This window comes from Eutrigla gurnardus, assembly GCF_963514095.1.
Source record: "Eutrigla gurnardus genome assembly, chromosome: 15".
Taxonomy (NCBI): domain Eukaryota; kingdom Metazoa; phylum Chordata; class Actinopteri; order Perciformes; family Triglidae; genus Eutrigla; species Eutrigla gurnardus.
Window position 1 is genome coordinate 9,564,216 of NC_139938.1, and position 26,408 is coordinate 9,590,623.

At 41.0% G+C, this 26,408-nt stretch overlaps 1 protein-coding gene across 2 annotated transcripts in view; it reads right to left on the reverse strand.

Moving 5' to 3' along the window:
- cblb (Cbl proto-oncogene B, E3 ubiquitin protein ligase) overlaps positions 1-26,408 on the reverse strand; it is a 42,278-nt gene that overhangs the window by 3,300 nt on the left and 12,570 nt on the right. For both annotated transcript variants that reach the window (XM_084028408.1, XM_084028407.1), the window contains exons 4-18: positions 22,370-22,516; positions 21,079-21,235; positions 18,432-18,553; positions 14,802-14,939; positions 14,060-14,147; positions 11,485-11,616; positions 7,503-7,703; positions 7,126-7,320; positions 6,157-6,543; positions 3,929-4,020; positions 2,852-2,986; positions 2,686-2,744; positions 1,915-2,028; positions 1,214-1,405; positions 877-993 (exon numbers count right to left, since the gene is read on the reverse strand). In XM_084028408.1, coding sequence (XP_083884534.1) covers positions 877-993; positions 1,214-1,405; positions 1,915-2,028; positions 2,686-2,744; positions 2,852-2,986; positions 3,929-4,020; positions 6,157-6,543; positions 7,126-7,320; positions 7,503-7,703; positions 11,485-11,616; positions 14,060-14,147; positions 14,802-14,939; positions 18,432-18,553; positions 21,079-21,235; positions 22,370-22,516 — 2,276 coding nt within the window. The remainder of the gene's footprint in view (positions 1-876; positions 994-1,213; positions 1,406-1,914; positions 2,029-2,685; positions 2,745-2,851; positions 2,987-3,928; positions 4,021-6,156; positions 6,544-7,125; positions 7,321-7,502; positions 7,704-11,484; positions 11,617-14,059; positions 14,148-14,801; positions 14,940-18,431; positions 18,554-21,078; positions 21,236-22,369; positions 22,517-26,408) is intronic.

Genomic DNA, 26,408 nt, shown 5'->3' on the forward strand with positions numbered 1-26,408 from the left:
TAAAAGTACTGAAACCAAGCACAATTATGCTGATCTACTCATAATTCCTTTAACAGAGGCTTTTTTTAACTGTATGACTAAAAAATATTTCTTCTTTGAATTGCACGATTTAAACTTTCAAGGCACATACTTTTCACCGACCTCAATTCTTAAAGTACAATGTTTTTTTTATCATGTCCAGTCAGAATATGTTAGATGATAGAGGTATAAAGCACAGAGAAGATGCAGTTATATTACTACTCTTAGTGTGATAGTGTTACTTTCTACAGTAACCAAGGTGTTTTAACAGCTTCCCATCATCAACGTCTCACAGAACGTCATCGGAATTTATTATCATTTTGTGTGTTTTTGTTTTGGAAGCTTCTCTTCCCCACCATGCTGCAGTACCACTCTCCACCTGAGATGTTAACCACGCACTGACGGGGGTGCTGTTTTAAAATAAAAAGTCTTATTAAATGCTGTTCAATGTGATATCTGGTTGTAAATATAGTTAATTATGAAAGAAATCACACAAACTCAAGCATAGAGGTTACTATGTTAATTTTTGAATTTTTAAAAGAAAAACTAATTTGAATTTATTAGTCCCTGACATATTGTTTCAGTATTTGTATCAAGATTTAGGCAGAATATCAATATTTGTATTGAACTACAATTTTGGGATTGTGACAAAACTAACACTATATTCAAAGACTTGGACATGTTTTTTTAAATATTTTTTGGCCTTAATGGGATACCAGGGGGAGATAGACTGGGAAGGGGGACAGAGAGGGGACGATATGCAGACTGGACTCAACCTTGGGTAGTTGCTCTACCAGTATATGTATGATATGGTTTTTAAAGACACATCTGTGTTTGTGGAGAAGGAGCGGTAGCTACCTATACTGAGTGGTAAATGGTCGGAGTCCATGCAGCTTCTGGAGCCTTTAGCATGGTCTGCATGGCGTCTGACTGGAGGCAGAGGAGCAGCACTGCTCAGCATGTCCAACACTGCGTCTAGAACACAGACCAGAGAGAAGCTCAGGTGAAGGTGTCTGTTACTATCTAAGTAATGTTACATTAAGGGTGTATTCTCCCCAATTCAGTGAGCATAATACACAATTAATCCACTGCAAGAGAAAATCATTAGATTTACATAGGGATTGCATTCAATTCGATTTTTAAATGTTTTTCATAAATGTAATCGTAATGAAATGTCTAGAGTGTGCCAGCTCACCGGGGGTTAACAGCAGGTGCTCGTGTCCAGAGGAGGGCCTCAGTGGTCTTGCAATGCCAGAGGAGGAGGATCTGGAGGAGTTGCAGCATGAAGATGGGGAAGAGGAGGAAAGGTCGATGAAGCTGTGTCGTGCCGGTGGAGGAGGAGGTCTGGATCCGTCTGCATGGCGGCTGTTAAAGGGATCTTTTAATGCTGAAACAACAGAAAAACATCAGGTCTGAAGTGTCTTTGGCTTTGTAACAGTGGATTTAAACACCCAAATCCTTAAATGCATTATTATTATTAGTATTATTTGTGCTATTTTGCGATTTAGGCACACTGAAGTTAGATACAGTGTACCACAAGGTTCTGTGCTCGGACCAATTCTTTTCAACTTCTATGTGCTTCCTTGAGACACTCAATCTTCATTGTTGTGCAGAGGATACTCAATTATGTCTATCGATAAAGCCTGAAGAAACCAATCAGTTAGTTCTCCAGGCATGTATTGATGATATAAGAAACCTAGATGACCTGCAATTTCCTGATAAGACGGAAGTTATTGTACTTGGGCACAAACTCCTTCTAGTCCTGCTCAATGCTAATACTATAAATAAAATTGAATTGAATTTTATTGTCATATTTTGATGCCTGTAATGTATGACACTGAACTTCACAACAAACAGGGAGCTGTGGCTGGGTGAGGTGGGCATGGGGATGGCTACCTTGTGGGGGCAGCAGAATGTCATAGTCAGAGGGTATCTTGCTATTGTTGAAGAGGCAGAGGGAGTTATGTGCCTCCTGCATGACCAACCCCCTGGCAGATTCGGAGTGTCCCCCTAAAGGACAGAAGCAGGAGAGAATATGCTGTAATCAATGAACATTAAATACTTGCATTAGATAGTTTTACTTGCTCGTTAAGCACTTTCACCTGACATTTTTTTTCAATATCCTTACATGAGACAAAATAAGACAGGTCAATCAATTGTGATCAAGATAATTCTTCTTTAAACAAGAAACTGTTGAAAACAAGTCGGTGTGTCTCTTTCTGATTTTCAGACTACATAATAGAACATATTAAGGCTCATGAAGGTATCTCGATATATTCACAATGGTCATTGCAATAATTACTATATCCAGCATAGCCTCATGGCAGGTCATGCCATATAATCTATTGTTTTCATGTACAGGGACATGAATTGTCTACTTGTTTGTGTCGCTCAGCATGAAAACCATGCCAATATGAAGTTAATTAAACACCTCCATCTGACTATGCAATGTCCAGATCTAGTGTGGGATAGGGTGGGGTTGGGAAAGTGACTCGTTGGTGACGGTTTTCCTAAACCCAACGCTGATTCTTGGTTTTGTTGTCTAAACCTAACTTTACATGGTTATTTTAAGCCTAACCATGATGTTTTTCCTAAACCTAACTATGAGGATTTGTTATATAAGTTGAAGATGCCAATCATTTTCATGTTAAAAAATAAAGAACTCACCAAGCTCAGGGGCCTTTTTCTCGTCGATGGAGGGCTCTGGAGAGCCGTTCTTTTGGTGCCTACAGGGGGGGGGAATCTTTTTGGTCAGCAGCCCAAGTCAACTCTAATGGAAACATCATTGATGCATTCCCGTAGTCACTCTAACCCATTGAAAGAAGACCAGTACCTGCTGGGTACAGAGATGCTGATGGGAGCCTGGCTCAAGCAGAGGTTGGATGACGGGATCTGATAGTCGTCCTCCATCCTCCCCATCACTCCCCGCTCTCGTCCTACCACAGAACTGCTGAAAGGGTTGGAGGGTCTGTAAAAAAGATTTAAGATGGATGCATGTCCCAAAGCAACACGCTTCAGTCTCTTTATAATGTCACAGGCTGAAAACAGGCTGCAGACCACAGCCATCAGGTGAAATTCATTAAGACTTCATTTTTGTTTACTATATGAAAATATGCATGCATAACCGCACCACACACAGCATCTGGCACCACCCTACTACCTTCGATGACCTACCCATGTTACAGTGTAATGTTATTGTGCTGCAAAGGTTCAAAGTACACAAACCGTCATGTCTTCTGTAGTTGATGATTAAACAAGGCAACAGTGAAGGAAGTGTCTACAACAAATGATTTAGGAATTTCTTTTGGCCAACTAGGCAAAATAAGCAGCACCATAAAAACTGGTACATGAGCATTAGCATGTGAGCTAAGCAAAATATGATAATTATTATTACATTATAGATTTACACATTCAGGTGAATGGTGGTCTTAATCTAAATGGTAATAAAAAACATGTGACTCTGCAAGCTATGCTTGAAAAGTGCTAGTCAGCTGCAACCATTTGTGTAAGGGAAGTGAGTGTGCATCACTCTAACACCCTCACAATATCTTACAACACTAAATTGTTTTCAGCAGGCCCAGAGCTTCCCCTTTCAGCTGGAGCTTCATCAGAAGTGACAGTTCTATCCCCGGCCTCCACTTCAGCCCCATACACAGAAATCCCTCATCCAATTCCGGCTGCAGCTATAGGGCATTTGAAAAATGATGGGTGAACAACCATCATTTTTCAAAGTTTTTTCTAACCAGAATATTTCCAGACGGCTACTTGACCTCACTGCTCACTGGATATGGAGAACCAACACGCTGCCACATCTTTGCTGCCCATAGAAGTGCAAAATGTGCTGTACAGAGATATCATTTCAATATTTATTTGGTGTGTGTGTGTGTGTGTGTGTGTGTGCAATACTCACTTGTGGCTATTGGCAAGTGTAGGCTGTGTTGGAGAGTGCCGTGAGGGAAGGATGTCATACTCATCGCTGACTTGTACACCATTAGAGAAGGGCTGCACACACAAGAGAAGGGGGGGGACAAATGAAAAGGTAAAGTCAACTGAATTTGATGGGATAAATAAACATAAATTGAGCACTTTGCGGTAGTTCTGGCAGGCCATGTGTTCAAGCCTGCTGTCAGTATCAAAGGTTAAATGGTATGCCAGCCCACACCAGCTGGTCCACTTCCCTCGCTCATTAGAGGCCACTTCCATTTAGAGCGCCTTATTAAAGCTGCATCAGTCTGTCTTCTTTCACTGCTTCCTCTACACGCTGCTTTTCTACCCACCTCCACCGCAGCTCCTCCTCAAGAACATGTTGAACTTGAAACATTGGCATACTGTTGCCATTGTTGCTTGCTCAGTTCTGGGGGCACAGAGCTGCTCCCCCAGTTTCAACTGGGAGGGTTGTCCCCTGAAGCTGCTGGAGCTCATGAAAAAGATGGGGAACTTCCTCTGAACAGAGCCATCCATTCACCCATCATCTACCGCCCTACCCTGTATTCAGGGACGCTGGGGGGCTGGAGCCGATCCCAGCTGACATTGGGCGAAGGCAGGGTACACCCTGGACAGGACGCCAGTCTATCACAGGGCCGACATGTAGAGACAGACAACCATTCATGCTCACATCCACACCTACGGGACATCTAGAGTCATCAATTAACCTTTCCCCATCCTGCATGTCTTTGGACTGTGGGAGGAAGCCGGAGAACCCGGAGAGAACCCATGCTCACACGGGGAGAACATGCAAACTCCACACAGAAGGAACCCGGGACCCTCTCGGTGTGAGGCGACAGTGCTACCCACTACACCACTGTGCAGCCCCTGAACAGAACCAAATCTAAATTGTAACTACAATAAATTGCTGAAATTATTTCTCTCTCTTGTGTATTTTTTTAGTGGTCCTGACAGAAATAAATATGAATTTTAAATTGTAAATTACTCTTTAAAAGGACTTGTCAAATTGCAATGTTTTACGAACTAATTACGAATTGGCTTTAAATGAGGTGTAATCCACTTTTATTTTATATTCATTCATTCATTGTATAAGTCAATTTGGGGCTTTAATTTTGAAGGCAGGTTTTTTGTTTTGATGCTCTGAGACATCCAGGGGCAGGGGAGGGAAAGAAGTAGCTTGCGGGCTTCAGGGAGATGGCACTATTTCACAAGAACAAAGCCATACCAAAGGAATGGACATTATTGAGAAAAATATGGACTAAAAGGCAGTTCCATCATCTCCGGATGACACGGTGTGTTTGAGGCTGAACGTGATCGGCGCAACGGCTGCAGCTAGCTGCTCCTCTTCACTGCTGTTACAACACAGCTGCCAGAACCAACGGCCAACGAGGAAACTTACGAGGAACCCCCAAATGACTCGACTGCTAGGTGGAAACATTCTTCATTCAACTCACAGCACCGAGCTGGAAAGTGAACAAGGTGTGATTGGATTTGTTATTAACAATGTGATGATGGTTTACACATGTACAATGTTACAATCTTAACTAGTTGTATTGCATTTCATCTTTTTTTAACATATATTTGCACTGCAGTCAACATTCCACTCTCTAAAAGTGACCACCCTGCAATGCAAAGTTTCCTCAGGGAAAATGTCATCAATGGAGGAGCCATTCCTGGATTTCACCAGATTCAAGAGAAATACTTGGGTGCAGTTTACCAGAAAGAAAAGGAAGCACTCAAAACACATCTTGCCCAAAAGCCTGATGCTGTCATATTTGATGAGACTCCAGATGTAAGGGGGAGATGTTTACTGAACATCCTCATTGCACGCCTGGAAAAGGATGAATCTGGAAGGATCCTTGCCTACCTTGCAGACACCGTCATTCCTGCATTGCGATTTCTGTTCCCGAACTCCCTACACATTACATGCATGGCTCACATAATGAAGCTCATTGGCGATGCCTTCTGCAGACCTTTTAAACAGCTGAATGCGTTCATGCTGAGCTTCTCACAGACGTTCTACCAAGCTGGCTCCCGCAAAAGAAGATACCTTGAGTTCATGACAGAAAAACTGCAGCAAGGAAGGCAACCAGAAATAACTGTGTCCAATTAAGGACACAAAACATAAACAAATAGGGTTTTCCAGACTTATCCAAAGTTATCACCTTAAATGTTCAAACTGATGGGCCCTACCTTTGAGATATCGGAGGTTCCTGCCCCCTCCACTCTGTGATGGAGCCTCCCAAGTCCAGCAGATGGGCAACTGAGAGGTCTTCCGTTCAGGTGAAAGAGGTCCGAGGTTTCCAGCTGGAGCGGTTGTTCGGATCCAGTCCTGTGGGCATCTGCGAAGTGGCTGTCTTTAGGACACCATGTCTCAGGAGGCATCTGGGAGTCCGACAGCATGCCAGTAGAAGAAGATACTGTCGATGACAAGGGAGAGGAACTGGGGAGCCATGAGTGGCGTGACTCTGGGGGGATGGGAGGAGGACGCTCAGGGGGAGGCGGTGGAGGTGGGTCCCTTTGGGGAGGGGGTGGGGCTGGGAGAGGCTTGTCTTGCTTCCTGGACATGCCTGGCGAGGACTAAAGAGGTGGAAAGATATGGTATGTTCATTGAAAAGACAGAGGACAATCTAAATAACACTAGATATATTTCAAATCATACAACACAATTTGATGTTTTGGTGTTGTTATTATGTAGATTCCGGGAAGAATAATGAGCACTTTGAGGAAGCTCAATGTAATAAATAAACTATGAAGACTTTTTATGCAAAGATGCTCCACATTTTGGGATTCAGCATCATCACAGGTCTTCATGGCATATTAGATCTGCCAAATAGAAATGGTCAACTGAAATAAAAAACCTTATCCTTAATTGTTTCACCTCTACTTAGAATAACTAACCAGCTAGAATATATAGTTACATATAATAATTACTATAATCCTTCAAAAATTCAAACATTTATAATCAAAGTCAATGGTGGCCTTGTGCATTGTCTAACTTATAACCTAATTATAACTGTGTCCTGTGTTTACATTTTCCTAATATCAATTAGTCTTGGTTTTGCATTCATATAAAATGTATTTTAAAGTATTATCGAACACTTCACTAATGCTTGACTTGAGTCCCATTTTGCTCTCTCTATGGGGAATACTGTGACAGACCTTTGGGGAGCCGGTGGGGCTGGCAGATGGGGAACGGATGGCACCCTTCTGGATGAGGTCGAGTCGTGGCGGGACAGGGGGAAGGCTGAGGTGCTGGACACAGTGGCTAGGGTCACCTCCGTGGACCTTTCTGTGTTGACTGACAGGTGAAGAGCTGGGAGACACCATGGGGGAGTTCTGACGCTCTGCACAGTGCTGAGAGAAAAGGAAATGCTCTCTTAATGGGGTGTTTAGCCAGCTATGAGGGATGTAAAGTAGTACAATTCTGGATTTAAGTGCAAGATCAAAGTAAAAATCCTTCATTTGTATATATATATAAATATACATAATAAACCTGATTTCTTGAAGCCCTTTCAGCTAGTAGGATGAGTCTTTACCTTCCTGATGTTGGCCAGTCCATTCATGATGAGGCAGTCGTCTCGGTCTTCTTCATCATCCAGCTCCAGCATAGGGCAGCTGTGCTGGTCCAGGAAAAAGCACTTGTTGCCCTCATTTCGTGGGTCAAACGGATCAACGATTATGGGCTCTGTGCCTTTGATCTCACAACGACAAAATGGACAACCCTGACCATCTGAATCCTGGAATAGATAAGGGAAAGAATTAGCAAAAGACAGGATGTGTCCTGTGAACACACTTTGATCTGAGGAGGATGGCTTTGTTGCTACTGTGGTTTGAGAACATGAAGAAACACTTGGGCCGTTGAGCAGGAAGATGGTTACTGCACACAGCTGGGATATGCATGGTTAAGATTATGCACTGCACTGCTGTCCTATATATACTCTCACTTCCCTGATTCATGAAAGGACTCAAATTCGACAGGATACATGTTTTTGTAGATCCCATCCAGGGAAAACTGTAACTTTACAATTCATTCAGTACATTTACCACATGGCAGCTCCTGTCAAACAGGGGTCATAAATATGAGAGGTCTTGGTTTTCACTGCATCTCTTTCAATTGACCCACGGGCTACAATCAAAGGCAGACAATATTTACAGAGAACAAAGGGTTCTGCGTTTGTGGTGGGCCATATGGTTGGCAAGGGATGCACCAAAGGCATGTTTGAAAATGTAATCCAAATTATAGTGGGAAGTTAAAAAGAAGGGAAGGAGTGGGACGATAAAAGGAATGGAACCCAGATGGGAGAGGAGATGTTGTAATGGTTGTAGACACCGAAGAAACGATCTGTTCCTGAACATTTGTCATGGTCCAGCTTCACTTCTTCTCTGACAGAATGCTGTCAGTTTGTTCAAAGCACCATTCCCACATGATTAAATAACTTACACAGAGTCGTCAAGGTTAAGATTGAAATTGACTACACTTAAATTACTATATTTCAATCTGAAGCAGGTCCTTACAGGTTAAAATACACTGGACTACTAAAATATGTAACACTGACATCTTACATTCTAAACCTGCATTAACGTCGATCACTTGGAGGCAGCGGAACAAGTTGTCAAAAGAAAATTGGCGACAGTTGGAGAATGAGTAACCCATTATACTTCACCAATAATTCCTATTCTATCTAATTTGGTGATTATTCAATGCAAAATCATGATACGTGATGTCAAAGGTGCATCACAACAAACTTTAAAATTGCAATGGACATTCTGCTATTTCAAGGGTCTGGTATATTGACAGATAAAGAATGGGATGTAATTATTTTCTTAGTCAACTAAAAATCTAAATTTCCATCTGAAGCATTGTGTGTGGGTCGTAATTCTGTGTTGAAAGTTAAGGGCAAGTAGGTCATTTGACTTTGAACGCATCGCTGAACTGGAAAAGTCCCACCCCCTTGCCAACAACTGGCACATTAAGCATGCTGAATGGCCGATTTAGCTTGTTAGCTAGCCGTGACTTGATAGCATAGCATCCTATTTAGTATTGGTAAAGGAGGAGAGCTTATGGCAAAACTTATGGCATTGAGCTATTTTACTACCACCATCACAGGGTATAGTTGGCAAAACACTGACATCCATTTGCCATCTCATGGTATGATGCAGAGGAAAATGTCATCCTTTTTTAAAAAAGAACAAAAAATCCCAGCCAAGCCCCAGTCCTGTTCACACAGGGGCTTCAAGGGGTTATTTTAGCCCATATGTTTAGATGTCTTTTGACCTGAATGTCACCAAATATGGAGACAGACGAAATAATTAGAAAGTTCGAAGCCAAGCATACTGTCCTGTTTGCATCATGACAATGTTGACTTTACACTGTCAAAGAAGTGAAAATAACTAGTTACTACTTGCCAACGAACAGACAAACCTTATCTGATGAAACCTACAGTCTGGTAAATCAAAGACACACCAAAGCCCTTGTGAATCACTCAGCCAGTCCTCACGGCATTGATTCAGCGAGAACAGGGGAGCCCTCTAATACTCTGCAGAGCTCTAAAATGAGCAGAATATGTTGGGACATAGGTCACCAGCCAGCTGTGAGTGAGCAGTGTATATCTGTTCCACCACAGCTGACTAATATCCAACGTGAGAGGAACGATAGGGAACCACCACTGAGTCAGTGACCTGAAAGGACCAGAGCTGGGTTACTCAGTGCTTCAGGGTTCCCTTTCACTCTGACTCACCGTATCGTTAATGTGGAGGAAAATACTTCATTCCCTAAGCATACGTATATGCTAATACTGTCAGACGTCACTTCATCACAGACTAAGCTTGGCATAACAGTTATTTGTCATAACAGGAAGTATGACAAATACAAACACTGTTAATGTGGGTGCTGCAAAACCACTGCAACGGTTTACCTAGCTGAGCTCTGGAAAACTGTGATCATTAGCTTCACCAGTAAAGCTATGTTCAGAGTAAAGCCACCCACAAACAAGCATTGCAGCTTTGTGGCCATGAAAATGAATCCTCTTGAGAACAGAACAAACCAAACACTGGTGTGTGTGTGTGTGTGTGTGTGTGTGTGTGTGTGTGTGTGTGTGTGTGTGTGTGTGTGTGTGTGTGTGTGTGTGTGTGTGTGTGTGTGTGTGTGTGTGTTGGAAAAGCTGCTATAATTACTACTATTACTACTAGGGGTTTCCAAGACCTTTAATGTCAAGGACACTTAAAATTATCGGTCCTCATTTTAGAAACAATTTTAGAAACAATTTGCAGCAACTGTAGGAATTGTTGTTGTAATAATTGTGACCGAAATCGTTTGATGTGAAGGAAGATACCCGCCAAAAATGTTTCTTTGTTGTTTTGGAAGATTACCAAAAAGTACAGAAAACTGTACCACCACTGTGGATGACTTCCTGTTCACAGCAAAAACAGACTGACTGCATTAACACAGAAACTACCGACACAAGGAACTCATAAATAGCAATGACTTTGAACATGTTTTAATGGTATGAAATGTGTTTCATAGTTTGTTCGACTCCTCTGACTAACAATGTAAACCAAAGGCTCTTGATGAATGGAAAATATAATAGTGCTGACTGAGTGAAAAACAAAGCACACTCAAAATTGTGTCTAAAACCTTGACTCATTCTCCTCTGAGTCATCTTCCATGTCCTCCCCTTCACTGCCATAATGTGTGTGTGCGTGTGTGTGTGTGTGTGTGTGTGTGTGTGTGTGTGTGTGTGTGTGTGTGTGTGTGTGTGTGTGTGTGTGTGTGTGTGTCTACCAGAGATCAATAACATTACATTTAACATTAGAGTCAAAACAGAACTGGTACATATCTGGAGAGCGATCACTCTGTGACTGGGGAGACAGAGTCTCTGGACTTGATGCTAATGACTAATTAGGGGAAGGTAATTACAAACACACTTTGCTGGCACAGATTCAGATGCACAATTAAGTTCACAACAAGAAACAGAAAAAGACATGCAGAAACACTGGAATATACTGCGCACATATGCTCAGTTTTCATTTCCGCTATACTGACCGAAATGTGGAAATGTAATTCGGACAGATGTTAGGAAACCACATGGAAGTAGGGGCGGGTCAAGTTTTTCATTCCATTTTAATCTTTGTATTGTGAACTGGAAGCTGAAAGCCACCTCAATTATTCAGTAGTCTTTACTAACTTACACAAAGTCACTTATTAATCTTCAAATGAGATTCATTCCTACATGTAAATCTCGAAAAGTACATTGCCAGTGTTGAATCATTAAAAAAAAAAAATGTTCAGATAATATTGTTATAATGATGATAATAATGTTTTTTTCCAAATATGAACAAAATATGGCTAAGAGAGACAGAGATGGTGTGATGAAGATGCACAGATGCTGGCATTAACCCACATTGGCCCATGTACATTACTGTTGTTGTAATGGCAACAGTAATTGGCCAAAGCCACAGATTTTTTTTTTCTCAAAGATTTCATCTCTAAATGAGTAAATGTGTGGTTCATTACGATACCTGCCAGGCTGTAAGACAGGAAGTACACATCAGGTGACCGCAGGGTTCAATCTTGACGTCTTTGTTGTTTTCAGCACATATCTTGCAAAGCTGGAAGGTGGAGCCCATTTCACAGTACAGCTCATACTGCTCCTGTTAAGAGCAAACTCCTGTTAGACATTAGGCTATGGCCATATCAATCTTAATCAGGAACACACACAAAAATACAGAAACACAGCAAACATACAGTGCAAACTTCCCACCATGCCACACCCTAATGTGAAATTCTATTATGATTTCAGGGTTTCCTATCACTAAAGAAGAACGGGGCCATAATCACCTATTTAATGCAGGGACAATGTACACAGTCTGGGACCCAATCTTCCAGGGGTGTCTGGAGAAACTCTTTTGTGGTTTTCCAAAGAAAAGCCTAATGTCACTGTTCCTTTTCATGGTAATTGTTGTGATTTCAAATGGCCAAATCGCCCAGGTATATTAAGACCCAAGTAAAAATAATAATAAATCCATTCTTCTGAGATAACGACGCAATCTTCGACACCTGCGATCAATAAACTATTCTACGAACACACAGTTTGCAGTCGGAACAAGTGGTAAGAAATTAATTCAACTTGATTGCGGTAAATGCGTCATATTATAATCAGAGTACTTGGCCTTAATAGCACGATCATGGATAATGCAATTGTCATTTGAATGCAGGGTAAATTTGCTGTGTAACAGCAAGACAAACACATAATAGCCGGGATGAGAACGGGGGTGAATTTATTTTGATAACTGACTTATAGCTCCATGTCAAAACCTTGATTTCTCCCAGTTTAGGAAAATGTTGGAGAGATGTTTCACAGTTTTGATCAACCCAAAATCACCAAAGATGACAATGCAGTGGAGAGCGTGAGGAACTGAGGGTCCCGATTGCCTCTTGTACATACGTCATCACGTCGTAATACAACAAACACTTAACTTAGTTTCCAAGAAGCATGTCTTCAGTCATCACAAGAGAACACTGAGAACATGACTTTACTTTACTGACAAGTCGCCTCTGCACATATTTCTAGTAAACACTCGACCTGCATCAGAGCATGTGAGCAGAGCGGGTGGGCAGCAATAGCGGAGCCCATTCCCCTGCATGAGCTTAAAAATTGACTGTGGCGGAAACCACCAGGAAGCGTACCGTTCTTAAGGAATGGAACGGAGCTCTCACACAATCCTTTAGGCTCAATCGTGCCTGGGTACAGTACAGATTGCCTTGTGTAAGTGTGCCCTGAATGTCTGGATACAATAGGTGTTGTTAGGCATCATCGTAAAAGTGCAATATGACCCATTACAATCTTCAATAATTTAGCAATCTCAAACCACTGCCACTATACAGAGTGGCAGTGCAGCTCGTTTAGTCAGAGTGGTGTGAGGGAGTCAGAGCAAGCAGAATTTCAATTTGCATTCAAAACTCGACACGGACATGGCTGCTGCAGTGTTTGTAATGTGAAACACAAAGCTGGGGAAGTCAACACTTCTAGACCACACAGAATACAGTGGATCTATAAGCTAAAGTTCATCGTCTATCAGAGCCCGAAAGCACAGCAGCTGTAGCTAGTGTTAGCCCAGCAGCTGCAGCTAGTGTTAGCACAGCAGCTACAGCTAACATTAGCACAGCAGGTACAGCTAACAGTAGCACAGCAGCTGTAGCTAGTGTTAACATTAGCACACCTAACAATCCAACTTAGCCCCTAATAGACAGCAAGACCCTAAATATTAGAATATTTTTGTCTCCATTCCTGATTCAGTGACGGTCGAGAATCTCAATTCAATCTCATTCGTGTCTTTCGCGCGGTGTTATTCACGCACAATGACCACACACAGTCAGGACATACACTAGGTTTCACCTCATCGTTTATCCTTTGCCAATCACATCCCTGATATTTGCACAAACAAGGTAAAGCCCGTCCTATTCTTTTTTTTGTGTAATTGTTTTCTGACCGAGTAGCTTCAATTCCATGAAAGCAAGCAGCAACTATGCTCTCTCTCTCTCTCTCTCTCTCTCTCTCTCTCTCTCTCTCTCTCTCTCTCTCTGCAGCGTGTACAGTTGATGTTGATGTTTACATTGTAGAATAAACCACTGACTAGCAGAACGCTGGCATCGTGATTCACCTCAACACTATGCAAGAACACTGTTACATTTCCACTAAATATTGATGCAGAAAATGTCACCAGAATGCAGGAAATGAAGTGTGTGACGCTCAAAGATTTCTGGGCGAGGATCCCCAGACCCTCCCCCCCAGCATGTTTTCACACACACACACACACACACACACACACACACACACACACACAGATTATTATGACTTTAAATGTGGTATGAATGGTTAGAGCGAGAGCAAAGGTCCTTGGTGTGTGTTTGGCTTTCTATATTGTGCATGAATGGCACAAGCACGTCTCGTGTGTGTCATTGTTTCTAGTGTGTTTCCATGTGCTGAGCGCCTGCTGCCCCACCAAACCCCCCCCCACACACACACACACACAAACGCACACAAAACATGCACCCACACGCACACACACACACACACACACACACAAAACCCACTTGTGTCACTTTGATGTGATCTTGAGGCGTCGGCTCACATAAACCTGTGAGGTCAGGATTATAACTGCGACCATCAGGGAACAAGTAGCTGTAAATGAGAAAACAAACTTTACATTAACAAACAGATTACAATATATTATATCTGTGATATTGATGATATTCTGCAAATGTATAAATAACCAATATATGACTGGCAGTAACTAATCCTTAAATTATGATGATCAAAAATACTTGCAATGAGTAGTGGAAGAACCAGCAATAGGAGCACTTTAAATGATTTACTGAGACTTTAGTTAACCTCCTGGTACCCTCAAATTGACCCCAGCAATTTAAACCTTCAGAAAATTTGCATAATCGAAATTGTTACCTAGGTTTATACTTCAGGTTCTTAATGTTTGTTTGTTGACAACCTAAATAATCCATTAGATAAAACAAACCCCCATTCCCATACATCCAAAATACATATTATGTGACTATCGAAAAATAGGCAAATCACAAAAAAATCATTAGCAGCACTAAGTCTATCTGGTCCTTCAAGTGGGGGGTATGTAATGTCTACCTATTTGCCCCCATTTAATTAGAATAAGTCACTAAATATCTGAATATAAATCAGTCTTCAACAGGCACTACACTGCACTCAGAGATGGCTGATTGAGACTTAGTTCATGATTCCTGAATTGGATACAGAACAAACAGTGTGGAGAGCTGGAGAGGAAGAGAATGTGTGTGATGGGTTACATACAAGCCCTCCCTGTAGCCGTCGATGAGGGCCTGGAACAGCGGTTTGTTGTGGGGGATGGTCTGCAGTATGTTGCTATCATTGGTCACATAGCCGATAGCCCACTGGCCCAGCCGAGTACAGCTCAGTCTGAAGATGTAACTGTTGTAAAGAGAGGTGCTTATTATTATGCATGATACGTGATTATGCTCAGACACTCACAAATCTTTGCACAGAGGTTCAAACAAGTAATTTGTACTATTTGGGCAAGGCATGACAGCTTTATAACCCCCTTCTTGCTTTTAGCATTTTTGAGGTACTAGGGATGCTGGTAGCTTCAAATAAGTTGGCAGTTAATATTTGATATGGGTCTTGAGCTTGAGGTCATAAATTAGCTTGATTGCGCCCCCTAAAAGTCAAGAGTCAAGACATCTACATGCCCATAATGAGTCAGAGTAATAGCACCACCTACTGAAGACAGGAAGTCAGCCTTACATGTTAAAGGTCCCATATTATGAAAAACAGGTTTTCTCTGGTCTCTACACCTCTAACCACTTCACATCGGACTGCTTCAGTAACGAGGGTCAGTACAAAGCTGGCTTTGCCGAAACTGACCCTCGTAAAAGGATCTGTCCCAACCATACGGGACCCAGCAACTTCACCTGAGCCACATAGGCGAGCCAAAGCGACACATCCACTGTAAAAATTGGCGCATGCTGCCGCTAGCGTAAGCGGCATCGTCTCCGTGACTCTCCAAGTAGGCGTTGACAGACAGAGCTCATTAGCATTTAAAGGTGCAGGCACAGAAACAGCCTGTTCTCAGGAGAGCTCAGCAGAGCTCATTTGAGGAACTTTTAGACAGCTGAAATTCAGGACCACGGATGGGTTTGGGGCAATGCATATTGAATACAGTGTTGTTGGACCTCTGACGGCTGTGTGGAATTGAGGAAAAACAGTATAATATGGCACCTTTAATTATCCTCCCATTTTGAGCAGGTTGATGCACTGGCACACATTCTGCAGTGTTTGTGCTTGGGCGTAGCCAGTGGGCTCCATAGCGCCCCCAAACGCACGTCCTGCTTGGGGAAAAGCTACTTTGATATTGAGTTTGATGGGATCATTGGGCTTCATTTAAAATTGTTCTTAAGAAAAGTCAACGTTGGATTCATGACGTGTTGTTAACCGCAGAAATGTTCTTATGTGTGTTCTGTTGTTCGGAATTATGCCCCGCCAATGCCCATAGGGCATGAGACTGCAGGGCCGTGTGCACACAGAACTCAAACACAGAATGTAAGAAGAAAAGTTGAGAAGGAAGTAAAGAATGTCAAAACGGAAATCTAAAGATGGTGGACAACCGGACTCCAAACCTTCAGTAGTTCTGAAGTAGATGTAGCAATGAGACAACAAAAATAACTTGCCAAACACAGAAGAGAGATGCTGATCACTGGAGGTGGAAAGGACGCCGAGCGTTATCGTTTTAAAACATTGAGACACTTAAAGAAATGAATACAAATCTTAAAAAATAAAGATGCGCTGAAACCTGTTTGTTGAAGTGATGCGTTTCTTTCTTGAGATTAATTGTAAGCTATAAATAATCACACTGTAAAAATCTAAATTTAAGGACTTTATTTACAAATGAGAAACTAATCACTCACGGACTCGAACAGCAAGTCTGTATTTTTTTTAGCTTTGTCTTATACCTTGGTCATGATAAATACTTCAATAAACATGAAAATAATAATGTTCTCTTGAGCATGACACTCCAAGCCAACCTCATTGACCATGGTAAAGTAATTGTAGGCTACAGTATGTTGAGAAAGAAGGGTTGAAAAGTGGTCAGATTTCAAACTGTGCAGATCTCTCTCTCTCTCTCTCTCTCTCTCTCTCTCTCTCTCTCTCTCTCTCTCTCTCTCTCTCACACACACACACACACACACATTATTATGACTTTAAATGTGGTATGAATGGTTCATGTGCACATTTGCCCAATTATTTGTAAAAATGTTCTTTGCTAAGTTAACCCATAGCTGGTATACAACATTAAGTACAAAGTACAAAAGTAAGTTCCAGTACATACAAAAGCACCTCCCTCATTTTCCCTGATAGCTTCACTATGTGGCTCAGAGGAATTATGACTATCTAGGATGGGCTCACTGAGCACACGGCAGCAGAGCTGGAAAGGTCCACATTTGCTAACAAGATGGAAGAACAACTGCTTCTCAACGCAGCAAGAGAGCAGACATTTGCCAGATGTATTAACCAGACCGCTTGGATCGGATCAAGCTCCGATTTCAATTCAATTAAATGTTATTCATAGTGTCACATCACAACACAAGGAAAGACAGAGCAGGACTAGAACATGCTCATGATTTTCAGAGTGAATACATTGAAGTCCCAACATCAACCAGAAGCAAGCGTTGAAGTGGTGAGAAAAATCTGCCTTCACAGACTTTAGGCAGAAATCTCAAGCAGAACAGACTCTTGCATTTGCTGTTAGTAGTAGCAGTAGTAGTAATATTTACAGTAGTGGTCCATGGTGGCAGGCACAGCCATGTGAAATGATGGCCTCCAGCAGCTGGCCTTGTCAAAATGAATAATGGAGCAGCATTTTTGTTTCATGGATAATGTCCATCTGAACACAGCACAATAATACATTAAAAATGTAACAGATATCTCACCACAGGTTTTCCAAAGAGTTTTCAAAATAATATTTGAGCAGAACCAAGGCAAACTGTCTGCTCTCCCCCTCATCCACTGCTCCAGTCATTTTCCACTAAACTCACCTCTGCTCAGCCACTCCCAGCCCATTAGCCCAACTGATTCCACTAGCCTACATTGTGATTGAATTGCAGTACACGGATAAAGAGTATGCCGCAGTAACAAGGATCGTAGAAAAGTCTGAAGTTATGGTTTGTTAAGTTTGACGGTTCAGACATAACTTTAAAAAAGCTTGTTTTGGCTAACATCGTAGCTGCTGCGTAAACACTGAAAATAACGCTGCCTCTGCACAAGTATGGCAGCGACCTTGTTGTTTGGATCATACAGTCTCTGGTTTGTACTCGAAGTTTGGTTCAGTCTCTGTATGAAACGTAAGATACTACCACAGACTGCTACACTGTTTGCCTCCATTACTGATTCACTGATGAGTGACCACACAAGGATTTTTGTTTAAATATTTCAACTCAAGCGAATGAAACATTTCGCCTCATTCGTACCCATCATGTCACGTCCAACGCGTCACAGAAAACCGCACGAATATGCAGCAGGTGTGATCTGTGCATTGACTTTACATGTAATTACGTTGCGCAAAAAATGGAACCCAAAAAAAACAATGGTTGGGTGTGAACGCCCCTTTACAGTCACAAGTTTCCTTTTTCCTCGATGGGTCCCTAACTGTTTGCAACCGTTTGGTATTTTCATGTACAGGCTAACTACCACATCTCAAACTGTAACATTAAACTGTTTGTTGAGTTTGTCGAACGTGCTCTTTGTGAAACATACATTCTACAGCTGTGAGATTCCTACATACCAACATTTGCTCAAGTAGTCATGAATATGTAATACTATATTAACTCCTGATAAAATTCATAATACTGTAATATATACTTTGAAGCCAATGTTTTTAGATATTTAAAATACACACAGTTTTCATACCTGCCAGGCTTGTTGATGTACTTGTTCAGTCTTGCCTTGACTTCATCATAGGTAAGGAAGGCCATGTAGCCAGGGTGCGTCACTGCCAGGAAATTCCAGTTCCTCAGAATTGATCCCCATGGCTGAAAAAGACCACCCAATGTTGTTGTTAACTAAACAGATTTACATTCTATGTATTTTCCATGACATGAAGTCACATTGAGTCCGTATTCCTGCCAAAAGCAAAGCAGTTAATTCCATTGTAATAGTATGCTGACTAACTAACTAGCCAGCAGTCCGCTAGTTAGCTAGCTAGCCAGCTTGCTAATTACACATTAAGTTGTTACATTTTCCTCGTTAAGTCTGTCTGTCTCTCTATGTTTCATGCCATTAATACTCCACTGCTAGTTGTTACTGCTAAACCTCACCATAGTGAGTATAGACAAAGAGTAGGGGACTGCTTATAAGTTGGTAATGCTTCCTTATATGGAATTGGTCTGCTACAATGGTCACAATGGCAATGATACACATCAAAATGCTGATTTAAATTGATCGTCCATTCTATTTCATTTCTGTGTATGCTGTATATGCTGTATATCACCACAATTAATTCTCACCGTTTGGCACATTTTCCAGCTTTTTCCACAGTCTTTCTCACCTTCATGTGGGCTCATTGATCCCTACCCTGCCTCCCACCAGCACTTCTAACCAATGAATCAACCAGGTCAGGGGCATGAGGTTGACCACAGGGGACTGCCCCGACTGACACTCTGGTTACACCGCTTGGAAGTGGCTTCCCAGGAAATTCAGCAAATTCCTATGCTTCATTTGATCATGTTGCACTATTAAGTACACTAGCCACCCATGACAACATGAAAAGTCAGCAATGAATTGGAGGTTTTAAGCTTTTTATCTATTTTGCTTCATAACCTGTTAACAAAACAGCACGCATCTATTGTGGCACTGATCCTGAACAAATAATTATTGAAGCATTCACAATTTAATTTTCCATGTTTGGAGTATCCTTGTACAATGCTTTAAAGCCTTGTTGTTCTTGCTCTTATACTGAGAACCCACTGTATACCATACATAAGGTTTTGATAGTGTGTGCTGCTTTGTCATACTGCTCCTGTTACTGTGCAATTTGATGTGAGGTTATTGGTCAAATAAAGCTGCATTGCACAGCCACCTTCATTGTGAGTCTACATGTATTGATACAATAAATAGACGTATACAGTCGTATGAAAAATGTTTAGGCACCCCTGTGAGGCTGCATAATAATTTACTCTGTCATCACAGAAAATGATCACAGTGGCATCCCATTCATTTTCTAATAAAAGCTGATTATGGGGTATTTTCCAGACAAAGATTTTTAGTGTAGATTATGGGCACCCTTGTCATTTTGTTGATTTGAATACCTGTAACTAGTTAGTCTCTAACACTCTAATGACCTGAAAACAAAGATTGTTCAACATTATGGTTTAGGGGAAGGCTACAATAAGCTATCACAGAGATTTAAGCTGTCAGTGTCCACTCTGAGGAAATGGAAGACCACAGGCACAGTTCTTGTTAAGGCCAGATGTGGCTGGCCAAGTAAAACATCGGAGAGGCAAAGATGAAGGATAGTGAGAATGGCCAAAAACAGCCCACATACCACCTCCAAAGACCTACACCATAATCTTGCTGCAGATGGTGTGACTGTGCATCTTTGCAAAAGGAGAAGCTGTACGGGAGAGTAATGCAGAAGAAGCCTTTTCTGCTTGAGGTATCCAATTGTTTATAAATGAAAATAATAGCAATTGTCAAGGGTGCCCAAAATGTTTCATACGACTGTATAGACATACATTATGTCTATCTATACAAGCAGGCTTTTGGAATAGCAGAATTTGGAGTCGCTCTTGGAGAGTTTGCACTTGCACAGTCTGATATTGGCACAAAAGTTAGTTTATGAAATGCCAATCCATCATTACTCACTAAATGGATGGAAGAAATGGTGGCACACCAACTAAGTCTCAGTCTCAACTAAGACATCTTCAGGAAACCTTTCCTCTCCTATTTTGGCCAAAATCTCAACCCTTCCTCAGTGTTTCTGTTTACAGAAGCTATGGAGTTGTAGGCTGTTATTTAATTCAACATATTAGAAAAATACAATAAAAAGGTTAAACAAATAAAGGGTATATTCCAATATGTCAGGTACTGTTATTCAGGATGCTACTCTCTCTCACTCGTTTTTTAAGTGCTTCTTAGTGATCATTGAGATTGGAAAATCAATCTATTATTAATCTGAAATCTTTTTTCCCCATTATAAAATAAATGTTTTCTCCAATAGAAGAGGTACACATTACAACCATCCTTCTTTTTCATGACTTCTGTTTATCCTCTGGTGTCTCGGAAAAGATCACTCCAATATGGAGTAACTTCTGGCTATTTTCATGAAAAATAATATACCATGGCAATTATGATGTTGAAGGTTGCTATTTTTAGCAGTAATTTGACAGCATATCAAATCCTAAAGACATTTTTGTTAAGAATTACACACAAGATGTTTGCAATAAGAACATAACAAATACAGATATTTGCACGACATGCACAAATAGTAGTTGTTTAATAAGTAATTTGTGCCATGTGTGACATATAAATCACATGTTTGAACCTTATTTTGACCAACCTGGAAGAGGCGTGTGAAAATGTCAAACTCAAACACAGAAATGTAGTCGTTGCAGGTGAGGTCGATGGTGGATTTGAGGGCCATGGCCTCCAGGCCCGAGCTGATGGGATGCACTTCGTGAAGGCACTGTCGGAAGACTTTCCAAGGCACTATTGTCCTGCAAGAAAGCAACAAGTCCAATCATAAAAGTAAAGATATAGCGACTTGTGAGACAAATGTATTTTTCATACATTTTTCATACGATTTCTCCAAGGTTAGACCTCAAAGCAATGGTGAAGTCTGATGGTAAACTGAGGAGAGTAGTGTCACAGCTGATAGAAATTGGGAAATGGTGATTTGTACTGAATGTACATGGTGACTGATCAGCAGCCTCAATGGCCAAACAAGTTAATCTCACCCTTCTGTATTTTACTAAATGACATAGTTAAATCATAGCAACAGCACAACACTGACCTGTCACTGGGCAGCAACACCAACTTATTCTATTAGAAACAGGCATCTTCTGATGGATTACTTGACACTGTAGCACTAAAGATAACGTCTTCCTGGAACAAGCTATTTTTGTAGAATGTTTTTGTACATGTGAGATCAGAGGTCTGTAACATATTTTACCCTCCAACTGCGGAAGCTGAACAACTCCATGTTATTAATTATTCATAATTGTACCACATCTTATCTCAAGATGCTGCAGCACATTGAGGTGGATATATCACAATGGGACACAAAAACAAATACTTCTGATTTATTGCATCAAGATTTAAATGCGTCACAGAAAAAAAACATGTTTTCCCTCTAGGCCAAACTGGTTTGAGCTCCATATTACTGTTTGTTGTACAAGCATAATGACAAATGTGGCTCTGAAGCAAAAGAAATGTGTTTGCCCCGAAGGTGAAACCCTGAAACTCCACAAGGCCAACAAAAATGAGGAGTGACAGCTCCATCACAGAGGCTCAAGTAAAATGTCTTGTCTCTTGGTGAACATTTTCTCTCAGCCACAAGCACTCGAGTGTGGTTAAACACCTTTTCCTTGTGTGGTTACCAGACACCACACTGTGTAGTGTGTGTGTGTGTGTGTGTGTGTGTGTGTGTGTGTGTGTGTGTTAGCAGTGCTCAGTGTGACAGCCATTATATTGAGAAACAGGACGCATATGCTTGAACCATTAAGAAGTATCCTGGAGATGAAAAAACAGGAAATGACAGCAGCTTTTTCTTATCACAGAATTACATTTTGATCTACAAGAAGGATGATTATTAAAATCGATGATGTAAAAAGATGTAAGATGAAACTTACTTTTCTCCAAAGAATTTTCTCCAGAAGTCAGCTGCATCAGCTTTGGTGATCCTGAAAGAATCGCCCAGGAACTGTCCTCCAGGAAAGATGGCTTTGATTTCAGCCAGCATGTGGCTGAAGATCAGAGACAGCTTGGTCAGGTTCCTCCTGCAGAAAAAAGGGCAGCAGAAAGAGGAAACGGATATTGTAGTACAAAGTTAGACTGATACCATATGGAAATGATTTGACCTTCACAATACTGTAGATTTTAAAATGTTGTTGACTGCAGATTAAGTGGCACTGGTAGAAACTTTTTCAGTCCAATACACAATACTTCAAAGAAGAGAGATCAATTACAAAGATCATTTTAAATTCTTCAAAATGTCTCAAAGGCCTCAATTATATATCACACAAATGAGAAGTCTTCATCAGAGAATTCCATCAGCAACACCCTGGCCCTTGGAGGCTGAGGGATCATCTTAAGAAGGCTAGGTTGTTGGTCACAGCAGTGTGAAACCTGTTAGTGGTCATCTTTGTAGACAGTACTAGAAGGCAAACGTGGTGGAGAACAGATCTGTTCTGCCTATAGCCACAATGGCGAAACAAGTTACTCAGTCTAATGTCCCATATTCATTAGAGATGAAACACTGAGCAGATCATTTTCCAGATTTTCCTCCGGCTGTAAGTCTCTTCCACTGAAACATTTAATGTCACACATGATCCACAGATCTATGGAGGATCTGGAGACTGAAATCATGAAGCTGCAGAGTTCAGCAGAATCCACTGGAAATCAAGATCACAGTGATGAACTCAATTGAACCCTCTGGGAGCGTTGGTCACGTTTCCCGACTGCCGCACTGACGGACGCACCATCCACATTCTACTTGACTTGGCAGACTTGGTTTATTTGTGTTCTGAGTTCTTCTGCAGGACAGGAACTCAGAGACCGCAAAAGAGATCCAAAAGATCTGTGCTGTTACCCTGAGCTTTATAGTCGCAACTACGTGTAAAACAATGAAATGTTTGAATCATTCTGCCCAAAGTCCCAGAGGACATGAACATTGAATTGGAGGATCCACTGTCCGTACAATAACTCTACACAGCCTAGCAGGGCATGAAGGGGGGAGACCCCTGGTACTGATGTGATTCCTGTAGAATTTTACAAAGCATTCTAAAAGGAAGGTGGAGATCTTTGTACAGTTTTAATGAGTTTTAAAGACATGTTTCCTAAACATGTTACCTAAACAATTAGATCTGCAAAAGATAAAAAAAACTGTTCAGACTTTAAAATCTTGTCTAGAGTGGTGATCCTGACTGCACCGACACCATGGTCTTGTTTGACTCTTACTGCTAGTATTTTTAAGGCGGCTGACTACTGATTAAAGAAATTGATTAAAAACTGCATCTCTACTGTTACTAACTTGACTCCTCCGGGGATTTCTCCCTGGACATTGGGCCTCATTCACCCAGTGTTCTTAAGACGAAATGTGTCCTCAAACCACCCACGCTTTTTCTTTTTTCTATATATATATATATAGAAAAAAGAAAAGCGTGGATATAACCACGCTTTTTCTGTGTATACTTGTTACCTGTGAAGCTCTAGTGAACTACATGCCCAAGAGGGTTAAGGCAGTGCTGCAAGATAATGGTGGCCACACAAAATATTGACACTTTGGGCACAATTTGGACATTTTCACTTGGGTAGAAATTTAGACATTAATGACTGTGTGTCAAGTTATTTTGAGGGGATGGCAAATTGACACCGTTATACAAGCTGTACACTCACAACTTTATATTGTAGCAAAGTGTAATTTCTTCAGTGTTGTCCCATGAAAAGATATAATATATTTGCAGAAATGTGAGGGGTTTACTCACTTTTGTGAGATACTGTATCAGATAGTCTATGTTACAAGATAGCAACCAGGATAGTTCCTGATTGATAATGACTAATAATGACTACTACTTTACTATATAGTAACAACAACAATGCAATAGTTTCAACATTTATAAAAAATAAAAAAAAATCCTTATTTGAAATGACTATTTATTACATTGGACAACTCTTCCTAAGAATGTATAAAATACGTTTTTAAAATGTCCTATTTCTATAGGACCACCTTTAATTTTTTTTATTTTTAATAATGTAATTTATTATTTTGTATTGTGTCTTTGCTTACATGAATGCAATGATATTACATATTTTCATGATATTATAAATTTGCCTGTGTAATAAGTATGTAGGCTGCGTGTGAATGTATTGCACTCCACCTCCAGGTGGTGCATTTGAGTATGGCTTGATCTGAGGAAAAGAGCGTGTGGGCGGAGTCAAACAACATTTCACTCCACCCACATTGAGTACCGCCCCAATCAGCGGGCTGCAGTCAGGGGTACTTGAAAAAACAAAGAGAAAAAAAAGATGTTTTCTGAAAGTACTAACAGAGAAACCAAACTTCAGACCACAGAGTTTCACTTAGAAGCTACCAAAGTCCTGACAGCGGAACACAGAGACTTTAAAATGGTCTTTGCTGTTCAGACATGATGAGTCTCTCACAGAGGGGAGAAGAGGGGCTGTCCCGGGCCGCCCGGCCGCTGTCACTCAGCCCCGCCGGAGCTGCAAGATTTAATCTAGTTGTTTGGGACAACGCGTCGATGCAAATTATTCGTGTTGTGTGTTTATGTAGTCGATTACGTTGACGAATTGTTCCAGCCCTAGTTGTTTGGGTCAAATTATTTATGACATAACAGCTGTGTACTTTCTGTCCTTTAATACAAAAGCAGTTTTTTCATGTGGTGTACACAACATTGCAGATTCAATCTGTGACTGTGACTGACTACAAGAAGCATACGCTATTTAGAAAATACATTAACACACTGTAAAAATGTGTTACTACTAACGTAGCTTGAAGTAATATTGATGTTGTAACTGTAAGCTAGTTTCAGCCCAGTTTGGGTGGATTGTTTTTTCAGGGGTATGTCATGATGGTCTCATGTCCAATTTCTCACAAAGTAAAAAAACAACAACAACACAGCGTGTTCTCCACTGTTGTTACTATTCAGAGAAAAGAGAAATATTCACAAGCTATTTAACCCTCTGAGACCCATTGTAGCGTATACGCTACAAACAATCACATTGTCTTTAGCAGGGTTGCCAACTCTCACGCTCCTGGCGTAACACTCTTGGCGCTTTCACCATCAATCTCACGCTATCATGCACACGAACAAAATGGTAGTGTAGACTTTTATGGTTTACGCTAGAAACATGCATTTTTCTCTAGAGAAATGGGGCTAAACTGGGCTGAAACAGCATTCACCTCGACTACTTCAGCTCTACAGGGCCAGCAGCTGTCCAGACCTGAAAAATGTCCTAAGCATGAGGAGGATGTAAGTATATTTGCTCAGGGATGCAAAAATGTATCAGTCAAAGAAACTGTTTGATCAATACTCACTCTCAAGTTTAATAACATTGATTTATAATTTGCAGGTGATATCATTACACTAGAAATCCCAGCATTTAAGATGTAATTTGTTTTTTTTGAAGAGCTGGAATTAATTTGTTTTCTTTGGAACAACCAATAACCTATAGAGATAAGATCTTTAAACATAATCTAAAAAAAAGGTGAAAGAGAATTACTAATTACTACTTACTACTAATTATTACTAACTACTAACATGTAGTATAAATTTAACCTTAAGCAGAACTAAATTATGAAGGTCGACTCAAATATTTATGTATATTGAAGTTGACATAACATAAATCACGAAATCCTCCTCTCCACCCTGGCTGAACTTGGCATCACTGACTGTTCTAACCTGGTTCACATCATACCTGAAGAATCGCACCTTTCAGGTCACATGGAATGGCTCTATGTCCAAACCCTGTTCTCTGGAAACGGGTGTCCCTAAAGGCTCAGTACTAGGACCGCTTCTGTTCTCATTATACACCGGCTCACTAGGCCCTGTAATCACATCACATGGATTCTCCTACCATTGTTATGCAGATGGCACCCAGGTGCTCTTTTCCCCCAACTTCCGACACCCACATTGCAACTCGCGTCTCAGA